Genomic DNA, 16,855 nt, shown 5'->3' with positions numbered 1-16,855 from the left:
GTAAAACTTCAATAGCTTTCCTATTTTAAAATAGGTAAATAACTCCAACTGAACAACAATGAAGTGGAATTATTTTCCATTCTGGAACTCTGGCCCAAGAGGTTGAACTTCTTTCAAAAAAAGAGAACACACGTGCTTATACGACTCATCTAGAAACATTAAGTTCTGCTCATCTACTCCTTAGGTTCATTTCTGGTTAAGGTAATGCATATTTTAAAAAGAAAAGCAAATTTATCAATTTTGAAAACTTTCTCCTGCACACCCAAAGTTTCCATAGTATTTTCAAATAAATAATTTTCCTTTTGCTTCCCCAATTTAAAATAAACCAAGTTAACTGATAAGTTAACAATGAATTAACTAATCCATTGTACTACATTCTTCCATCTTTTCTGTGTTTTTGAAAACATTCAAAAAACATGTTAACAGGGACTTCCCTGGTGATCCAGTGGTTAAGACTCCATGCTCCCAATGCAGGGGGCCCGGGTTCGATCCTGGTCAGGGAACTAGATCCCGTGTGCCACAACTAAGACCCGGCACAGCCAAATAAATAAATAAATAATTTTTTAATTAAGAAAAAATATATAAAATGCAAATCTGACCTTGTTTTTAAAAAGTGACTTAAGAAACTCTCGATAATGTGCTCATAAAAATAAAGATGATAAATAGCATTAAAATATCAGGAAAATTATACTCCAATAAAGACATTAAAAAAAATCAGGAAAGATCACTGTAATATATGAGACACTGTTTACTTATTACCAAAAGGAAAGTACTATAAATATACGTAAGTAATAGGTACCACGTATTATTATACTTTGGAGAGGCACGCACAGCTTCTGATAGCTGTGGTGTCAAATGCTCAAAACTGCAGGTCTTGTATGCTCAAGCCAATGACAGTTCACAGGTATGATTTACTTTCCCTGTTGGATCGCCATAGCCTATGTAGGTCATTTTCCCCCAGAACCAGTGCCCTTGTTTCTGGTCTCATGGTCTCATTCTTTTGAAACGCATATTCTAGATGCATCACTGAACAGAGTTTTCAGGACAATATACACTGGTTACATGGCACCTTCTGGGATCCCCTGCTCACTAAGGAGCCCCTCTCTTAAGAAATGACTTTCTAGGACCTTCAAGGCAATGGTTAAGGTCACCTTCAAAAGTAAGCATGACGCCTTCCCTTATCCAAACTCTCCCATAAAATCCAATATATTTCAACATAACTGTTGCTGTGTATAGTTTCTTTTAAAATAATTCTACCATGTTACATTCTGTAGATGACCAAAAAAAAAAAAGGCAAATCAATGCTCCTAAGTACTGACCTTGCCCTGGGTAATAACCCTTGAATAGTCCTCCTATTACTTTTTATAGTGAGGAAGTTTACCCTCCTGCCTAAACTAAGCCCCTCCTGCTCTTAGTACATCTGTCCAATGAACTCCTCAGTTTTCATAGTATTGGGAAGATGGTTCTATATCCCAGAGCAAAACAAATGACCTGAATTTTGGATAAAAGATTCCAATTTCAAGGAAACAACCCTGAAAGCCACGTTGTAGTCAACTCTATCTCAATATATAGTAGTCAACTCTATCTCAATCCTGTCTCTTTGAAATACTAACTCAGCATATAGTAGTCAACTCTATCTCAATCCTGTCTCTTTGAAATACTAAGAGAGGGCAAGACTCACAGTCCTTGCTGAGTTAAATATACTAATTCTTAATGGATTAGCATGTCTCAATTCATAACTTATTTAACAATTCACCAAAAAAAAAGTTTCAAAAGAAAGGAGAAAAGGCATACCTAATATTATATATATCCTGAATATTCTTCTCTCCACCATGTCCTTCCTTAAGAGCTTGCATTTGTAATAATTTCATAATGGCTTTTATCAAGCCGTGTGTATCCCTGTAAAGAAACACAACAACATGTCAAATGTTATAAAGTGAATATTCCAATCAGGTACGTAATCCTACCACTTTTAAATAGTTGAACACTTGCCACCCACACTGAACAGGAGCCATCCACACACACCCAGCTTACTGCACAGCACAGCCAAGAATAGGCCTACAAGCTCCCATTCAACACATTGAAAGGAGGAGCAGTGGAGCCAAAGAATCAAACCACTAACCTATCAATCACCTCCATACATGCACTTGGGGGAAAATCAATCAGGAAAAAGGAAACACTAACCCACATAACTGCAGGCAGTGACCACATCAGTTACCCGCACTGAATAATCAAGTCCTTCATTTATAAATATTAGCAGACCATGAATAATAACCAGACATATGAAATGGAACAGCCACTCAAAAAAGTGGGCCAGGGGACCAATCAGAGAAAATAACCCCCATTAAAACAAAGTTAATGGAAGTGGGGAACAGAAATTTAAGTTTTCTCATCCTCTGTAACAGGCAGCAGGATAATAAATCAAAAAGAAGGCCTGCCCTTTTTTATTTTTTTCCCTGTTATTAATTATTTTAAATTGTGAAACAGGATTTTACTCCAGCATTACTGAGGTAAAACTGACAAATACAATTGTAATATAATGTGTACAACATGATTTACATGTACATTGTAAAATGGCTGCCATAATCAAGTTAATTCACACATCACTTCACAGTTACTTTTTCTTTTTTTTGGTAAAAACACTAAATACTCTCTTAGCAAATTTCAAGTACACAATACAGTACTGTTGACTACAGTTACCACGTTGTACATTAGATCCTCAGAACTTATTCATCTTATAACTGGAAGTTTGTATCTTTTGACCAACCTCTCCCCATTTCTCCCACCCAGCCCCCGGCAACAATATCTGTTCAACTTCTTTTTTTAGATTCCACATATAAGTGGTACCATCCAGTATTTATCTTTCTCTGTCTGGGTTATTTCACTTAGCACGATACCCTTCAGGTTCATCCACGTTGTCACAAATTACCCTGCCCTTTTTAAATAAGATGCTCCTTCGGAACAAAAAAGAAATCTTAGAAATAAAGATTACCCGTTAAATTTTTAAAAAGTAATATTTTGAAAATCATGGTTGTTCATATTTACAGATCATCTATTGTAAGCTAAGTACTCTCCTAAGAGCTTAACGTGTATTGTGTCACTGCTACCTAGAAATCACTTTCAACAATCATCGACAGGAAGACACTGGAACTCACCAAAAAAGATACCCCACATCCAAAGACAAAGGACAGGACAAAATGAGACGGTAGGAGGGGTGCAATCACAATAAAATCGAATCCCATAACTGCTGAGTGGGTGACTCACAAACCTGACAACACTAATACCACAGAAGTCCACCCACTGGAGTGAACGTTCTGAGCCCCACGTCAGGCTTCCCAACCTGAGGGTCTGGCAACGGGAGAAGGAATTCCTAGAGAATCAGACTTTGAAGCCTAGCGGGACTTGATTGCAGGACTTCAACAGGACTGGGGGAAACAGAGACTACACTCTTGGAGGGCACACACAAATTAGTGTGCGCATCGGGACCCAGGGGAAGGAGCAGTGACCCCAGGGGAGACTGAACCAGACCTACCTGCTAGTGTTGGAGGGTCTTCTGCAGAGGCAGGGGTTGGCTGTGTGTCACCATGAGGACAAGGACACTGGCAGCAGAAGTTCTGGGAAGTACTCCTTGGCTTAAGCCCTCCCAGAGTCTGCCATTAGCCCCACCAAAGAGCCCAGGTAGGCTCCAGTGTTGGGTCGCCTCAGGCCAAACAATCAACAGGGAGGGAACCCAGTCCCACCCATCAGCAGACAAGGAGATTAAAGTTTTACTGAGCTCTGCCCACCAGAGCAACAGCCAGCTCTACCCACTACCAGTCCCTCCAACTAGGAAACTTGCACAAGCCTCTTACATAGCCTCATCCACCAGAGGGCAGACAGCAAAAGCAAGAAGAATTACAACCCTGCAGCCTGTGGAACAAAAACCACATTCACAGAAAGACAGACAAGATGAAAAGGCAGAGGGCTATGTACCAGAAGAAGGAACAAGATAAAACCCCAGAAAAACAACTAAATGAACTGGATATAGGCAATCTTCCAGAAGAAGAATTCAGATTAATGATAGTGAAGATGATCCTGGACCTCAGAAAAGGAATGGAGGCAAAGGTCGAGAAGATGCAAGAAATGTTTAACGAAGACCTAGAAGAATTAAACAACAAACAAACAGAGATGAACAGTACAATAACTGAAATGAAAAATACACTAGAAGGAATCAATAGCAGAATAACTGAGGCAGAAGAACAGATAAGTGACCCGGAAGACAGAATGGTGGAATTCACTGCTGTGGAACAGAATAAAGAAAAAAGAATGAAAAGAAATGAAGACAGCCTAAGAGACCTCTGGGACGACATTAAATGCAACAACATTTGCATTATAGGGGTCCCAGAAGGAGGAGAGAGAGAGAAAGGACCCAAGAAAATATTTGAAGCGATTATAGTCGAAAACTTCCCTAACATGGGAAAGGAAATAGCCACCCAAGTGCAGGAAGCGCGGAGAGTCCCATACAGGATAAACCCAAGGAGAAACATGAAGAGACACACAGTAATCAAATTGGCAAAAATTAAAGACAAAAAAAAATTATTGAAAGCAGAAAGGGAAAAACGACAAATAACATACAAGGGAACTCCCATAAGCTTAACAGCTGATTTCTCAGCAGAAACTCTACAGGCCAGAAGGGAGTGGCATGACATATTTAAAGTGATGAAAGTGAAAAACCTACAACCAAGATTACTCTACCCGGCAAGGATCTCATTCAGTTTCTACTGAGAAATCAAAAGCTTTACAGACAAGCAAAAGCTAAGAGAATTCAGCACTACCAAACCAGCTCTACAACAAATGCTAAAGGAACTTCTCTAAGTGGGAAACACAAGACAAGAAAAGGACCTACAAAAACAAACCCAAAACAATTAAGAAAATGGTAATAGGAACATACATATCGATAATTACCTTAAACGTGAATGGATTAAATGCTCCAACCAAAAGACACAGGCTCGTTGAACAGATACAAAAAACAGGACCCATATATATGCTGTCTGCAACAGACCCACTTCAGACCTAGGGACACATGCAGACTGAAAGTGAGGGGATGGAAAAAGATATTCCATGCAAATGGAAATCAAAAGAAAGCTGGAGTAGCAATACTCATATCAGATAAAATAGACTTTAAAATAAAGAATGTTACAAGAGACAAGGAAGGACACTACATAATGATCAGGGATCAATCCAAGAAGAAGATATAACAATTATAAATAAATATGCACCCAACATAGGACCACCTCAATACATAAGGCAACTACTAACAGCTATAAAAGAGGAATCACCAGTAACACAATAATAGTGGGGGATTTTAATACCTCACTTACACCAATGGACAGATCATCCACACAGAAAATTAACAAGGAAACACAAGCCTTAAATGAACCAAAAGACCAGATGGATTTAACTGATATTTACAGGACATTCCATCCAAAACAGCAGATTACACTTTCTTCTCAAGTGCACACGGAATATTCTCCAAGATATATCACATCTTGGGTCACAAATCAAGCCTCAGTAAATTTAAGAAAATTGAAATCATATCAAGCATCTTTTCTGACCACAACGCTATGAGATTATAAATCAATTACAGGGAAAAAAACGTAAAAAAACACAAACACATGGAGGCTAAACAATACATTACTAACCAACCAAGGGATCACTGAAGAAATCAAAGAGGCAATCAAAAAATACCTAGAGACAGATGACAATGAAAACAGGACAATCCAAAACCTATGGGATGCAGCAACAGCAGTTCTAAGAAGGAAGTTTATAGCAATACAATCCTACCTCAAGAAACAAAAATCATCTCAAATAAACAATCTACCTTACACCTAAAGGAACTAGAGAAAGAAGAACAAACAAAACCCAAAGTTAGTAGAAAGAAAGAAATCATAAAGAACTGAGCGGAAATAAATGAAGTAGAAACAAAGAAGACAATAGCAAAAATCACTAAAACTAAAAGCTGGTTCTTTGAGAAGATAAACAAAATTGATAAACCATTAGCCAGACTCATCAAGAAAAAGAGGGTGAGGACTCAAATCAATAAAATTACAAATGAAAAAGGAGAAGTTACAACAGACACCGCAGAAATACAAAGCATCCTAAGAGACTACTACAAGCAACTCTATGCCAATAAAATGGACAATCTGAAGAAATGGACAAACTCTTAGAAAGGTATAACCTTCCAAGACTGAACCAGGAAGAAATAGAAAATATGAACAGACCACTCACAAGGAATGAAATTGAAACTACTATTAAAACTCTTCCAACAAACAAAAGTCCAGGACCAGATGGCTTCACAGGCTAAATCTATCAAACATTTAGAGAAGAGCTAACACCCATCCTTCGCAAACTCTTCCAAAAAATTGCAGAGGAAGGAACACTCCCAAACTCATTCTATGAGGCCACCATCACCCTGATACCAAAACCAGACAAAGATACTACAAAAAAAGAAAATTACAGACCAATAACACTGATGAATATAGATGCAAAAATCCTCAACAAAATACTAGCAAACAGAATCCAACAACACATTAAAAGGATCATACACCATGATCAAGTGGGATTTATCCCAGGGATGCAAGGATCCTTCAATATAAGTAAATCAATCAATGTGATACACTATATTAACAAACTGAAGAATAAAAACCATATGACCATCTCAATAGATGCAGAAAAAGCTTTTGACAAAATTCAACACCGATTTATGATAAAAACTCTCCAGAAAGTGGGCATAGAGGGAACCCACCTCAACATAATAAAGGCCATATATGACAAACCCACAGCAAACATCATTCTCAATGGTGAAAAACTGAAAGCATGTCCACAAGATCAGGAACAAGACAAGGATGTCCACTCTCACCACTATTATTCAACATAGTTTTGGAAGTCCTGGCCATGGCAATCAGAGAAGAAAAAGAAATAAAAGGAATCCAAATTGGAAAAGAAGAAGTAAAACTGTCACTGTTTGCAGGTGACATGATACTATACATAGAGAATCCTAAAGATGCCACCAGAAAACTACTAGAGCTAATCAATGAATTTGGTAAAGTTGTAGGATACAAAATTAATGCACAGAAATCTCTGGCATTCCTATCACTGATGATGAAAAATATGAAAGAGAAATTAAAGAAACACTCCCATTTACCCTTGCAACACAAAAAATAAAATACCTTGGAATAAACGTACCTAGGGAGACAAAAGACCTGTATGCAGAAAACTATAAGACACGGCTGAAAGAAATTAAATATAATACAAACAGATGGAGAGATACACCATGTTCTTGGATTGGAAGAATTAATATTGTGAAAATGACTATACTACCCAAAGCAATCTACAGATTCAATGCAATCCCTATCAAATTACCAATGGCATTTTTTACGGAACTAGAACAAAAAAATCTTAAAATTTGTATGGAGACACAAAAGACCCCGAATAGCCAAAGCAGTCTTGAGGGAAAAAGATGGAGCTGGAGGAATCAGACTCCCTGACTTCAGACTATCCTACAAAGCTACAGTCATCAAGACAATGTGGTACTGGCACAAAAACATAAATATAGATCAATGGAACAGGATAGAAATCCCAGAGATAAACCCACACACCTATGATCAGCTAATCTATGACAAAGGAGGCGAGGATATACAATGGAGAAAAGACAGTCTCTTCAATAAGTGGTGCTGGGAAAACTGGACAACTACATGTAAAAGAATGAAATTAGAACACTCCCTAACACCATACACAAAAATAAACTCAAAATGGATTAGAGACCTAAATGTAAGACTGGACACTATAAACCGCTTAGAGGAAAACATAGGAAGAAAACTCCTTGACATAAATCACAGCAAGATCTTTTTTTATCCACCTCCTAGAACAATGGAAATAAAAATAAAAATAAACAAATGGAACCTAATGAAATTTAAAAGCTTTTGCAAAGGAAACTACAATCAAGACAAAATGACAACGCTCAAAATGAAAGAAAATATTTGCAAACGAATCAACGGACAAAAGATTAATCTCCAAAATATATAAATAGCTCACGCAGCTCAATATTAAAAAAACAAACAACCCAATCCAAAAATGGGCAGAAGACCTAAATAGACATTTCTCCAAAGAAGACATACAGATGGCCAAGAAGCACATGAAAAGCTGTTCAACACCACTAATTATCAGAGAAATGCAAATCAAAACTACAATGAGGTATCACCTAACACCAGTTAGAATGGGCATCATCGGAAAATCTACATACAACAAATGCCGGAGAGGGTGTGGAGAAAAGGGAACCCTCTTGCACTGTCGGTGGGAATGTAAATTGATACAGCCACTATGGAGAACAATATGAAGGTTCCTTAAAAAACTAAAAACAGAATTACCATATGACCCAGCAATTCCACTACTGGGCATATACCCTGAGAAAACCATAATTCAATAAGAGTCATGTACCACCATGTTCATTGCAGCTCTATTTACAATAGCCAGCTCATGGAAGCAACCTAAATGCCCATTGACAAACGAATGGATAAAGAAGATGTGGTACATATATATACAATGGAATATTACTCAGCCATAAAAAGGAATGAAATTGAGTCATTTGTAGAGACGTGGATGGATCTAGAGACTGTCATACGGAGTGAAGTAAGTCAGAAAGAGAAAAATGAATATCGTATATTAACGCATATATGTGGGACCTAGAAAAATGGTACAGATGAACTGGTTTGTAGGGCAGAAATTGAGACACAGATGCAGAGAACAAACGTATGGACACCAAGGGGGTAAAGTGGCGGGGGGGTGGTGGTGGTGGTGATGAATTGGGAGATTGGGATTCACATGTATACACTGATATGTATAAAATGGATAACTAATAAGAACCTGCTGTTTAAAAAAATAAATAAAATAAAATTCAAAAAAAAACAAAAAAGAAATCACTTTATCTCCAGCCAAGACAAGACTTGGACTTAATTAATTGATATCTTTTGGGGCAATTACGTAAGATGTTATTTAGTGTACTCTTTCATGGCATTTAAAATTTTACAGCTTATGAAAGGTTTGGTCGCACTGTCCCATACAGTAGCCAATGGCCACATGTGGCTACTGAGCACTTGTAACGTGGCTAATCCACATTGGGATGTGCTGTTGTGTAAAATACATGCTGAATTTAAAAGACTTAGAAGACAAAAAAGACTGTAAAATACCGTGTAGTTTTTTATACTGATTATATATTGAAATAATATATTTGAAATGTGGGGTTACATAAAATATATTATTAAAGTTAATATCAACCATTTCTTTTTACTTTTTAATACAGCTACTAGAAAATTTTGAATTATAAATGTGGCTCACAGTTGTGGCTTATAGTACAATATATTTCTATTTCATAGCACTGCTGGAGACACTCACATGGTTTTTTTCCTAAGTGGATTCTTTGGTGAGCAGTGAGGTTTCTCTTGCAGTTGAAGCATTTCCCACAATCTATACAACAGTATGTTTTCTTTTTCACATGGATCCTCTTATGACCATGCAGTGCAGATTAATGAATGAGTGTTTTGTGATGGATATCACAGGTGTATGGTTTCTCTCCTGTATGGATCCTCTGGTGAAGACAGAGGCCTCAACACTGCATGAAGCCTGTTCCCTAAGATTCTCTTTCCTGTGTGTGTTCTCTGCTGGACATCAAACTGAGGTTCAGCTTTTCTCACATACTCTACATTGGTATTGTGTCAATTCTACTTTGCCTTCATCAAAAATATGGCTAGTTGGGCCTCCCTGGTGGCGCAGTGGTTGACAGTCCACCTGCCGATGCAGGGGACACGGGTTCGTGCCCCGGTCCGGGAAGATCCCACATGTCGCGGAGCAGCTAGTCCTGTGAGCCATGGCCGCTGAGCCTGCGCGTCCAGAGCCTGTGCTCCGCAACAGGAGAGGCCACAACAGTAAGAGGCCCGTGTACTGCAAAAAAAAAAAAATTTATATATATATATATATATATATATATATATATATATATATATATATATATGGCTAGTTAATTCCACTGAGACTCAATAGAAATTAAAAAGTAAATTTTTTAAAAACTTGGGGTGACATGCTGTTGTCTTAGGAATGTCTGATGGCATGATATCTCCTTGGGAACCAAGGTACTGTCTTATTTTCTTCCTTCGAGACTGCTCAGATTCTTCTGAGAACCTTCTCTGTTGACACCCTGAGCTTCTAGAATCCTCCTCCTCTAAAGCTTAGGAAGAAGATACCTCAGCATCCAATCTTTTAGAATAAATTCCTTCATTGCAATTCTTCACACCATTCACTTTTACAGAATGAGAACCATTCTGTAGCTAAGGATCCCAGACTTTAAGGAATGCTACCTTCCAGTATATGCCCCAGCTCTTCACAACCCTGTACACTTTCCTTTACAGAGATCTGGAGAGTCTTCAGCATGGAAACTGTAACTGCTCTATCACCAATTTATCAAGAACCTATTCCTGGGTGTGAATGTCCGACCTCAGTCACAGGCCTCAGTGCTGCTGTCTTGCTTTTTGAAAGTTAATCTTCAGGATGACACAAAACCCTATGGCTCTGACCCAGGTCTGTGCCTAGATTTTTATACAAGACCATGAAATCTGAGGTCTGTAGCTATATTTAGTAGATAAATTCTAATCATCACTGAATCAGTGAGCAGTTCCATATTCCAGTATCCGACTGAGACCTATCAGAGGAGTCTGCCCTGGTTTACCTTGGTGAGAGGGTCACTACGTGTTCAGAAGTCTCCTTGTCTTCTTGTCTGCAATGTTTACACAACTGGTAATCAGCTTTAAAGTCTGATTTAAGCTGAAATGACTCCATTTATGTATGGTTGAAATGGAAGAAGTCCAAGCCTCACCTAGTAACCTCATAAGGCCACTCTCTGGACCTAATGGTTAGTTTAAAGAGTACTCATTTTAGATGATCAATTTTGACGGAATTTCTGACTGAATTTCTTCCAAGAAATATGGTTTCATTAAATAATCCCTTTTTGCATGTAAAACTATATTGGTTTTCCTTATCTAATGATTTATTTGTCATATGACTAGAGTTTTACAGAAGACAGATAACGGACTTATGATTTTTAACCAATTTGGGTCACCTACCCCTTTATGAAAGCACTAGAATCCCAGAGAAAAGCACATACATCCTATGTGCATTTAATTCCAGGGAGTTCCCAGAACCACTGAGGCTGGTAAATTAACTCCAGTTTTTTAACCTTTAAGTTACATCTTGTTTTATTTGTGGATCCAGACTTTACTGTGTGGATAATTGAGTCCACACTATATATATATATATATATATATTTTTTTTTTTTTTTTTATTTTCTGTACGCGGGCCTCTCACTGTTGCGGCCTCTCCCGTTGCGGAGCACAGGCTCCGGACGCGCAGGCTCAGCGGCCATGGCTCACGGGCCCAGCCGCTCCGTGGCATGTGGGATCTTCCCGGACCGGGGCACGAACCCGTGTCCCTTGCATCGGTAGGCAGACTCCCAACCACTGCACCACCAGGGAAGCCCCCACACTATATTTTAAGCAAGAGTGTAACATGAATAGATTATAATTTTTGAAAGATGATGGCATTAATCAAATCACGTGTAGATCCATTCAAATAGTAACACATTGCCTAAATTCAAGTATTTTAGAATAATTTCTTAAATTATTTAAATATTTCAAGTGGGCTGAGAGGGATGGTTTCAGATTTGTATTTAAATCCCTGCTTTAATTCTAATTAGCTAGGGAATGTTGGGCAAGCCACTTAATGTCCAGAAGCCTCAACATCCTCACCTGTACAAGAGAATCATAATAATAAGCCCACCTCTGTGTTGTTTTAAAGAATAAATAATACTATGTCAGTAAAGTACCTGGTTATTTTTTCCATGAATTGTGATAATCTAATATGGTAACTGTACCATAAAGATTATGATGCTTTTCCCTTTGTAAGGTTATGCAAACAGAAGTTTCAGAGTTCATGAATGCTAAAAGCTAGAATGTTCCTAAAAATAACTACAGTTAAGTCCTAAATGCCTAAATCCTAGTATTTTCCATCTTTCTTCACAAAACCCTCTATTTATTGTTTTCAAGCCATTTTTACTCTGAATCTGAGATCTGCTCTTACAAAATTAAAAATTTTTATATGAAATCTGTATAATTGCAGAAAGAGGTTACAAGAGTTTGAATAGTGCTAAAAATCAAAATAATAAAATAGAAGAAAACATAACCTTTAGAGAAGCAAAAATCAAAGAAAGGATAGAAGAAAAATTCACTAGACCTAAGTCTTCAAACTGAAAGGGCTACCAAGTGCTAGGCAAGATGACTGAAAAAATTTCTGACATTTCCCAAATCCACAGGTAAAGAGAAAATTCTATGAACTTTAAGTTATAAAATAAAATCTATAAAATAAAGAATATTAGACTGACATCATTTCTAATTTGGCATCAGAATTCTCATCTGCAACACTAAATGAAGCAATGTATATGGAATTATGAGAGAAAGGTTTATATAACTTAATAAATCTAACCCCCGTCCCCAAAAAGACTAAGAATAATGTAAGAAGACAAAAGAAATATTTTTCAGACACAGTATTCTGAAAAATTTTCTTCAAGAGGTTCTCCAGTTAAAATATAATGCGGGATGATTGCACAATTTTGTAAATATACCAACAACCACTGAATTGCACACTTTAAAAGAATAGTTTAAATATGTGAATTATATCTCAATAAAGTTATTATTTTTTTAAGATAAAGCATAAGAAAGAAATGAAGTGGTAGAAAGATATAGCCTACAAAGAACTTGTTCAGAATGAATACCAGAAGAATTTACAATCAAGTCTTTAACATTTTTCAAATGTCACTATAAAGTTTAAAGCAATTGTTAAGAGAGGTTTTGGAGGGGAAAAGTACAAAAAAGAGAGAAAAAAAAGACAATCTGTCATAAAAATTCCAGATCACTTTAGCAAATTTAGTGGGGAGGGTTTTCAGGGGAAAGAAAACATAAAATTAAGATAAGAGATAACCTGAGATGAAATATTTATAACACATATGACAAAGGGTTAATATATATAAAACAAAAAACAGCAACAAAATAAGGCAGATCATATGATAGAAAAATGAGCAGAGAATATAGATATGCAGATCACAGAAGAGGATGATTCATAATATCCAGGGTTAATGAGTGAATGGGGAATAAGCATTTTCAGGTTGAGCATACATTCATTCAGACTTTATGGAGGGCAATTTAGCAGTGTCCATAAAAATTTTAAATGAACAGTCTTTTTCCCATAAATTGCATTTGTAAGAACCTATCATATAGAAATACCCTTACATATGCCCAAAAGAAGATCTTACAAGGCATTTGTTATCTTAAAGAAATGGAAGAAGAAAACTACGTTTGCCAATAGAGAAATATTTAAAATATGACACAATCATATTATAGAATAGTCTGCAGCTATTAATAAAGATGCAAACAGATCTATGAAAAGATGTCCAACACATATTAAGTGGAAAAAAAGCAAGTTTTAGAACAATATACATATGAATAAGATACCCAATTTTAGAACACATGGAATGTATAGGCTTATAAATACTTTTTTTTTTTTTGCGGTACGCGGGCCTCTCACTGTTGTGGCCTCTCCTGTTGCGGAGCACAGGCTCCGGACACGCAGGCTCAGCGGCCATGGCTCACCCAGCCGCTCCGCGGCATGTCGGGTCTTCCCGGGCCAGGGCACGAACCCACGTCCCCTGCATCGGCAGGCGGACTCTCAACCACTGCGCCACCAGGGAAGCCCTTATAAATACTTTTTTATACATCTAGATATGGGGCTCCAATTTCACTGGAATTAGCTGGTCCCTGATTCCACGTGCCTGGATCTGATTTCAGATCACCCTAGCTTTACCTATACTCCAGAGGAAACCAAGGCCAATATTTGGAGAAATCTCTGAGCCACTCTACTCTCCCTGAGCCTTTCCAGACTGTCACTTCCTAGTTTCCACCAGGGCCCAACAGGAAAGTGAATTTTTTAAAAAGAAGAAAAGAAAGAGAAAATGGTAAAAAGGAGAAATTTTACCACTTACTACTTTCACAAGTGCCATTGTTCGAGTTTTCAAAAATGTATGCACTACTTTTATTTTTTTATTAGTGAAAAAAAGGAGGAAAAAAGATTTATAATCTCAAGGTGAGGAAGGACCACTGAACACAAAAAGAAGATTAAACCTGATCTCCTAGATATACAGTATGAGCAGAAATTTAAGTAAATAATGAAATAACCACCGTGTCTTTTATTTAGAACCTGCCTTCACAGTTTAGCACAGACACAAAAACATCTTAACTCGAGGAAGTAGACTTCTGAGAACATTTTCAGGATCTGGAATTAGCCCTTAGACAAGCAGGCTGGCTGTGTTTGAGGTACACAGGTACCCAGAAAGTTATTTAACAAATCAAAGTGAAGACTTTTAATCAAGGCGGAGGAGATCTGATTAGATATTATGACTAACTTGTTCATAGTGTAATATGTTCGAGAGATGTCATTACCAAAAAAAGGCATATCCAACTGTTTACTGGATAGTCCCTTTTCAGTATCTCAATTGTGCCTCAAATTCAACATGTCCAAAACCAAACTCATGTTCTTCCCACATACCTGGTCTTCTAATGTTTCCTATCTACCTGGTAGAGAAGCCAGAAATCAAGGAGTCACCTTTGATATATCCCTTTCAGTGATCCACATATTCAATCCACCTCAAATGCTTCACTCCCTAAATATCTCACAAATCCATCTATTTCCCTTCATCTCTAGGAAGCAACTATCATCCCTCACCTGAACTACAGTAACAGCCACCTAAAATCATCTCCCTGTACCACACTATTTGCCTATCCAAAACCCAGCACTTTTAATGTTATGTGCACACTGAAGCCAGAGTGGTCTTTTTGAAACCACTGATACTCACCACTACACTTCAGTAGATTTCCTCTGCACTCAGGATAAAGACCCAAATCCTGCAGATCAGCCATCATGAATGTCTGATGGCTGAATTGTCTGAGCCCTACTTCTCTTCCCAGCTTCATCTCAAACCACTCTCCTCTTGCTCTTGAAATTTTTCAGGCCTTCCTAACTAATCATCTTCCCTCCCACCACAGGGACCTGGCACATGCTACTTCCTGTAACTGGAAAATTCTACCCTCTCCTATTTGCCTATAAAAGTTTTATTCAATCCTCAGTCTCATGTCAAGTGTCACTTCATCAGCGAAGCCTTCCCTGTCCTCCATGACAAGGTCAAACTCCCACATTAAAGGCACTCTCAGCACAGTGTTCTTGTTTGAATGTAGTTTAATATATAATTGTGTGACTATGTGATTACGGCAATCTCTCTCTTTAAATGAAAAGCATCATGAGTGCAATGACTATGTCTGCTTTCCTCACCATGATCTCACAGCACCTAGTAGAGGTATACAGGAGATATTCAATAAGTGTTTAATTAGTAGATGGATAGATGGATGGATGGAAGACAGCTAAGGTATTGTCTTGCTTAGATACAGAGGTGACCTTTGAAGGTAATTTCTAGTTCTATAATTATGTGATTTTACATATGCACACTGCAATTACAGTATCATATATTTATTATTATAAAGTTTGTTATTTAGTTTATTACTAAATAAGCTAATATGAATGATATTACTAGTTGTGCTTATAGTCCTCTCTGAGATTGTACATTTAGCAAATGAGGGAATTGTAAAGACTGGGAAGATAAAGTTAACATAATACCCTTTATATTATCAAGCAATGAAATAATCCTGTTGGGGGAAGGGAGGCAAGTGTTTTCTGTTGGGTGTTGTTTTTTTTTTTAATACATCTTAAGCCACGTAGAAACAACATTAAAACCAACTTAAGACTCCTTACAGAATAAGTAAAATAAAAGAAATATTCAGTATGGTAAAAAGAGATTTAACTACTATGTTGAATATTGCCCACCATGCAGCTAAGTTCACCACACTACCAATTAACACCTAAGAGAATCTTAAGAATATTAGATGGTTCCTGTGACTTAAGATCAGAGCAGCTGCAAGAAGACCCCTTTGGAAGATGTTATTTTTTTTCACTCCCTTCCCTCTTAATTCATTTGTTATATATGAACATCATTAAATAGCAATAGGACTTTTGAAGCTACTAAAATTTCTTCCCCTCTCTCTCTCTCTCTCTCCTTCTCTCTCTCTCTCTCTCTCTCTCTCTCTCTCTCTCTCAAGCTGCTTCTAAAAGAGTGGGTCTAAAATAAACTCAAAATAGTGAAAAGATAATAAAGTCTCAAAATATGATTTTTTAAAAAGAAGGAAGAAGATAGAAATACATCAATTATGTTTAAATCCATGAGCTCATTATAATTCTTTATAAAATAAAATCTAATTGTTCAATACTGAAGAAGCCGTAAAAAAAAAAAAACTGATTGTTTTGAAGTTTAGTAAATAAAGAAAAAAATCAAGTATATATCCTGCCCTTCCTATACAAACTGTACTACTTACTGGGTAACCAAACAGTAGATATGGGGATGGTTCTCTTTATAGCAATATTTCAAGTAATAAGTGAAGAAAAAAATTGTAGAATTAAAATGTCACTATTTTGAATCTCCTAATGAATTAATGGATCTAGCCATTAAGCATCAACTGCTAACACCATTATGGCCCTCCCCATGGAAGAACACATTGCTCCCTATGAAGAAGTCTTCCCCCCATGACAAGCCCCTGCAAGAACGACAAAAACTGAACTTAAATCTCATCAAATTTCTAGAGCAAAATTTACAGGAAATGCAGAGAAATAAGTTAAA

At 37.2% G+C, this 16,855-nt stretch overlaps 1 protein-coding gene across 10 annotated transcripts in view; it reads right to left on the bottom strand.

Annotated features, from left to right (window-relative positions):
• Nucleotides 1–16,855, bottom strand: part of FOCAD (focadhesin) — a 313,993-nt gene that overhangs the window by 253,949 nt on the left and 43,189 nt on the right. For 9 of the 10 annotated variants that reach the window (XR_009519883.1, XM_060014801.1, XM_060014800.1 and 6 more), the window contains one exon: nucleotides 1,795–1,899. Coding sequence is in view for 9 of the 10 variants with exons in the window: in XM_060014801.1 (XP_059870784.1) it covers nucleotides 1,795–1,899 (105 nt within the window). In the remaining variant the exon portion in view is untranslated. Of the gene's footprint in view, nucleotides 1–1,794; nucleotides 1,900–9,429; nucleotides 9,953–16,855 lie in introns of those variants that run through there. The other variant, XM_060014803.1, reaches the window with a different exon arrangement.

This window comes from Delphinus delphis, chromosome 6, assembly GCF_949987515.2.
Source record: "Delphinus delphis chromosome 6, mDelDel1.2, whole genome shotgun sequence".
Taxonomy (NCBI): domain Eukaryota; kingdom Metazoa; phylum Chordata; class Mammalia; order Artiodactyla; family Delphinidae; genus Delphinus; species Delphinus delphis.
Note: the sequence above shows the minus strand (reverse complement) of the source record. Positions and strands in the feature narration are given on the sequence as shown.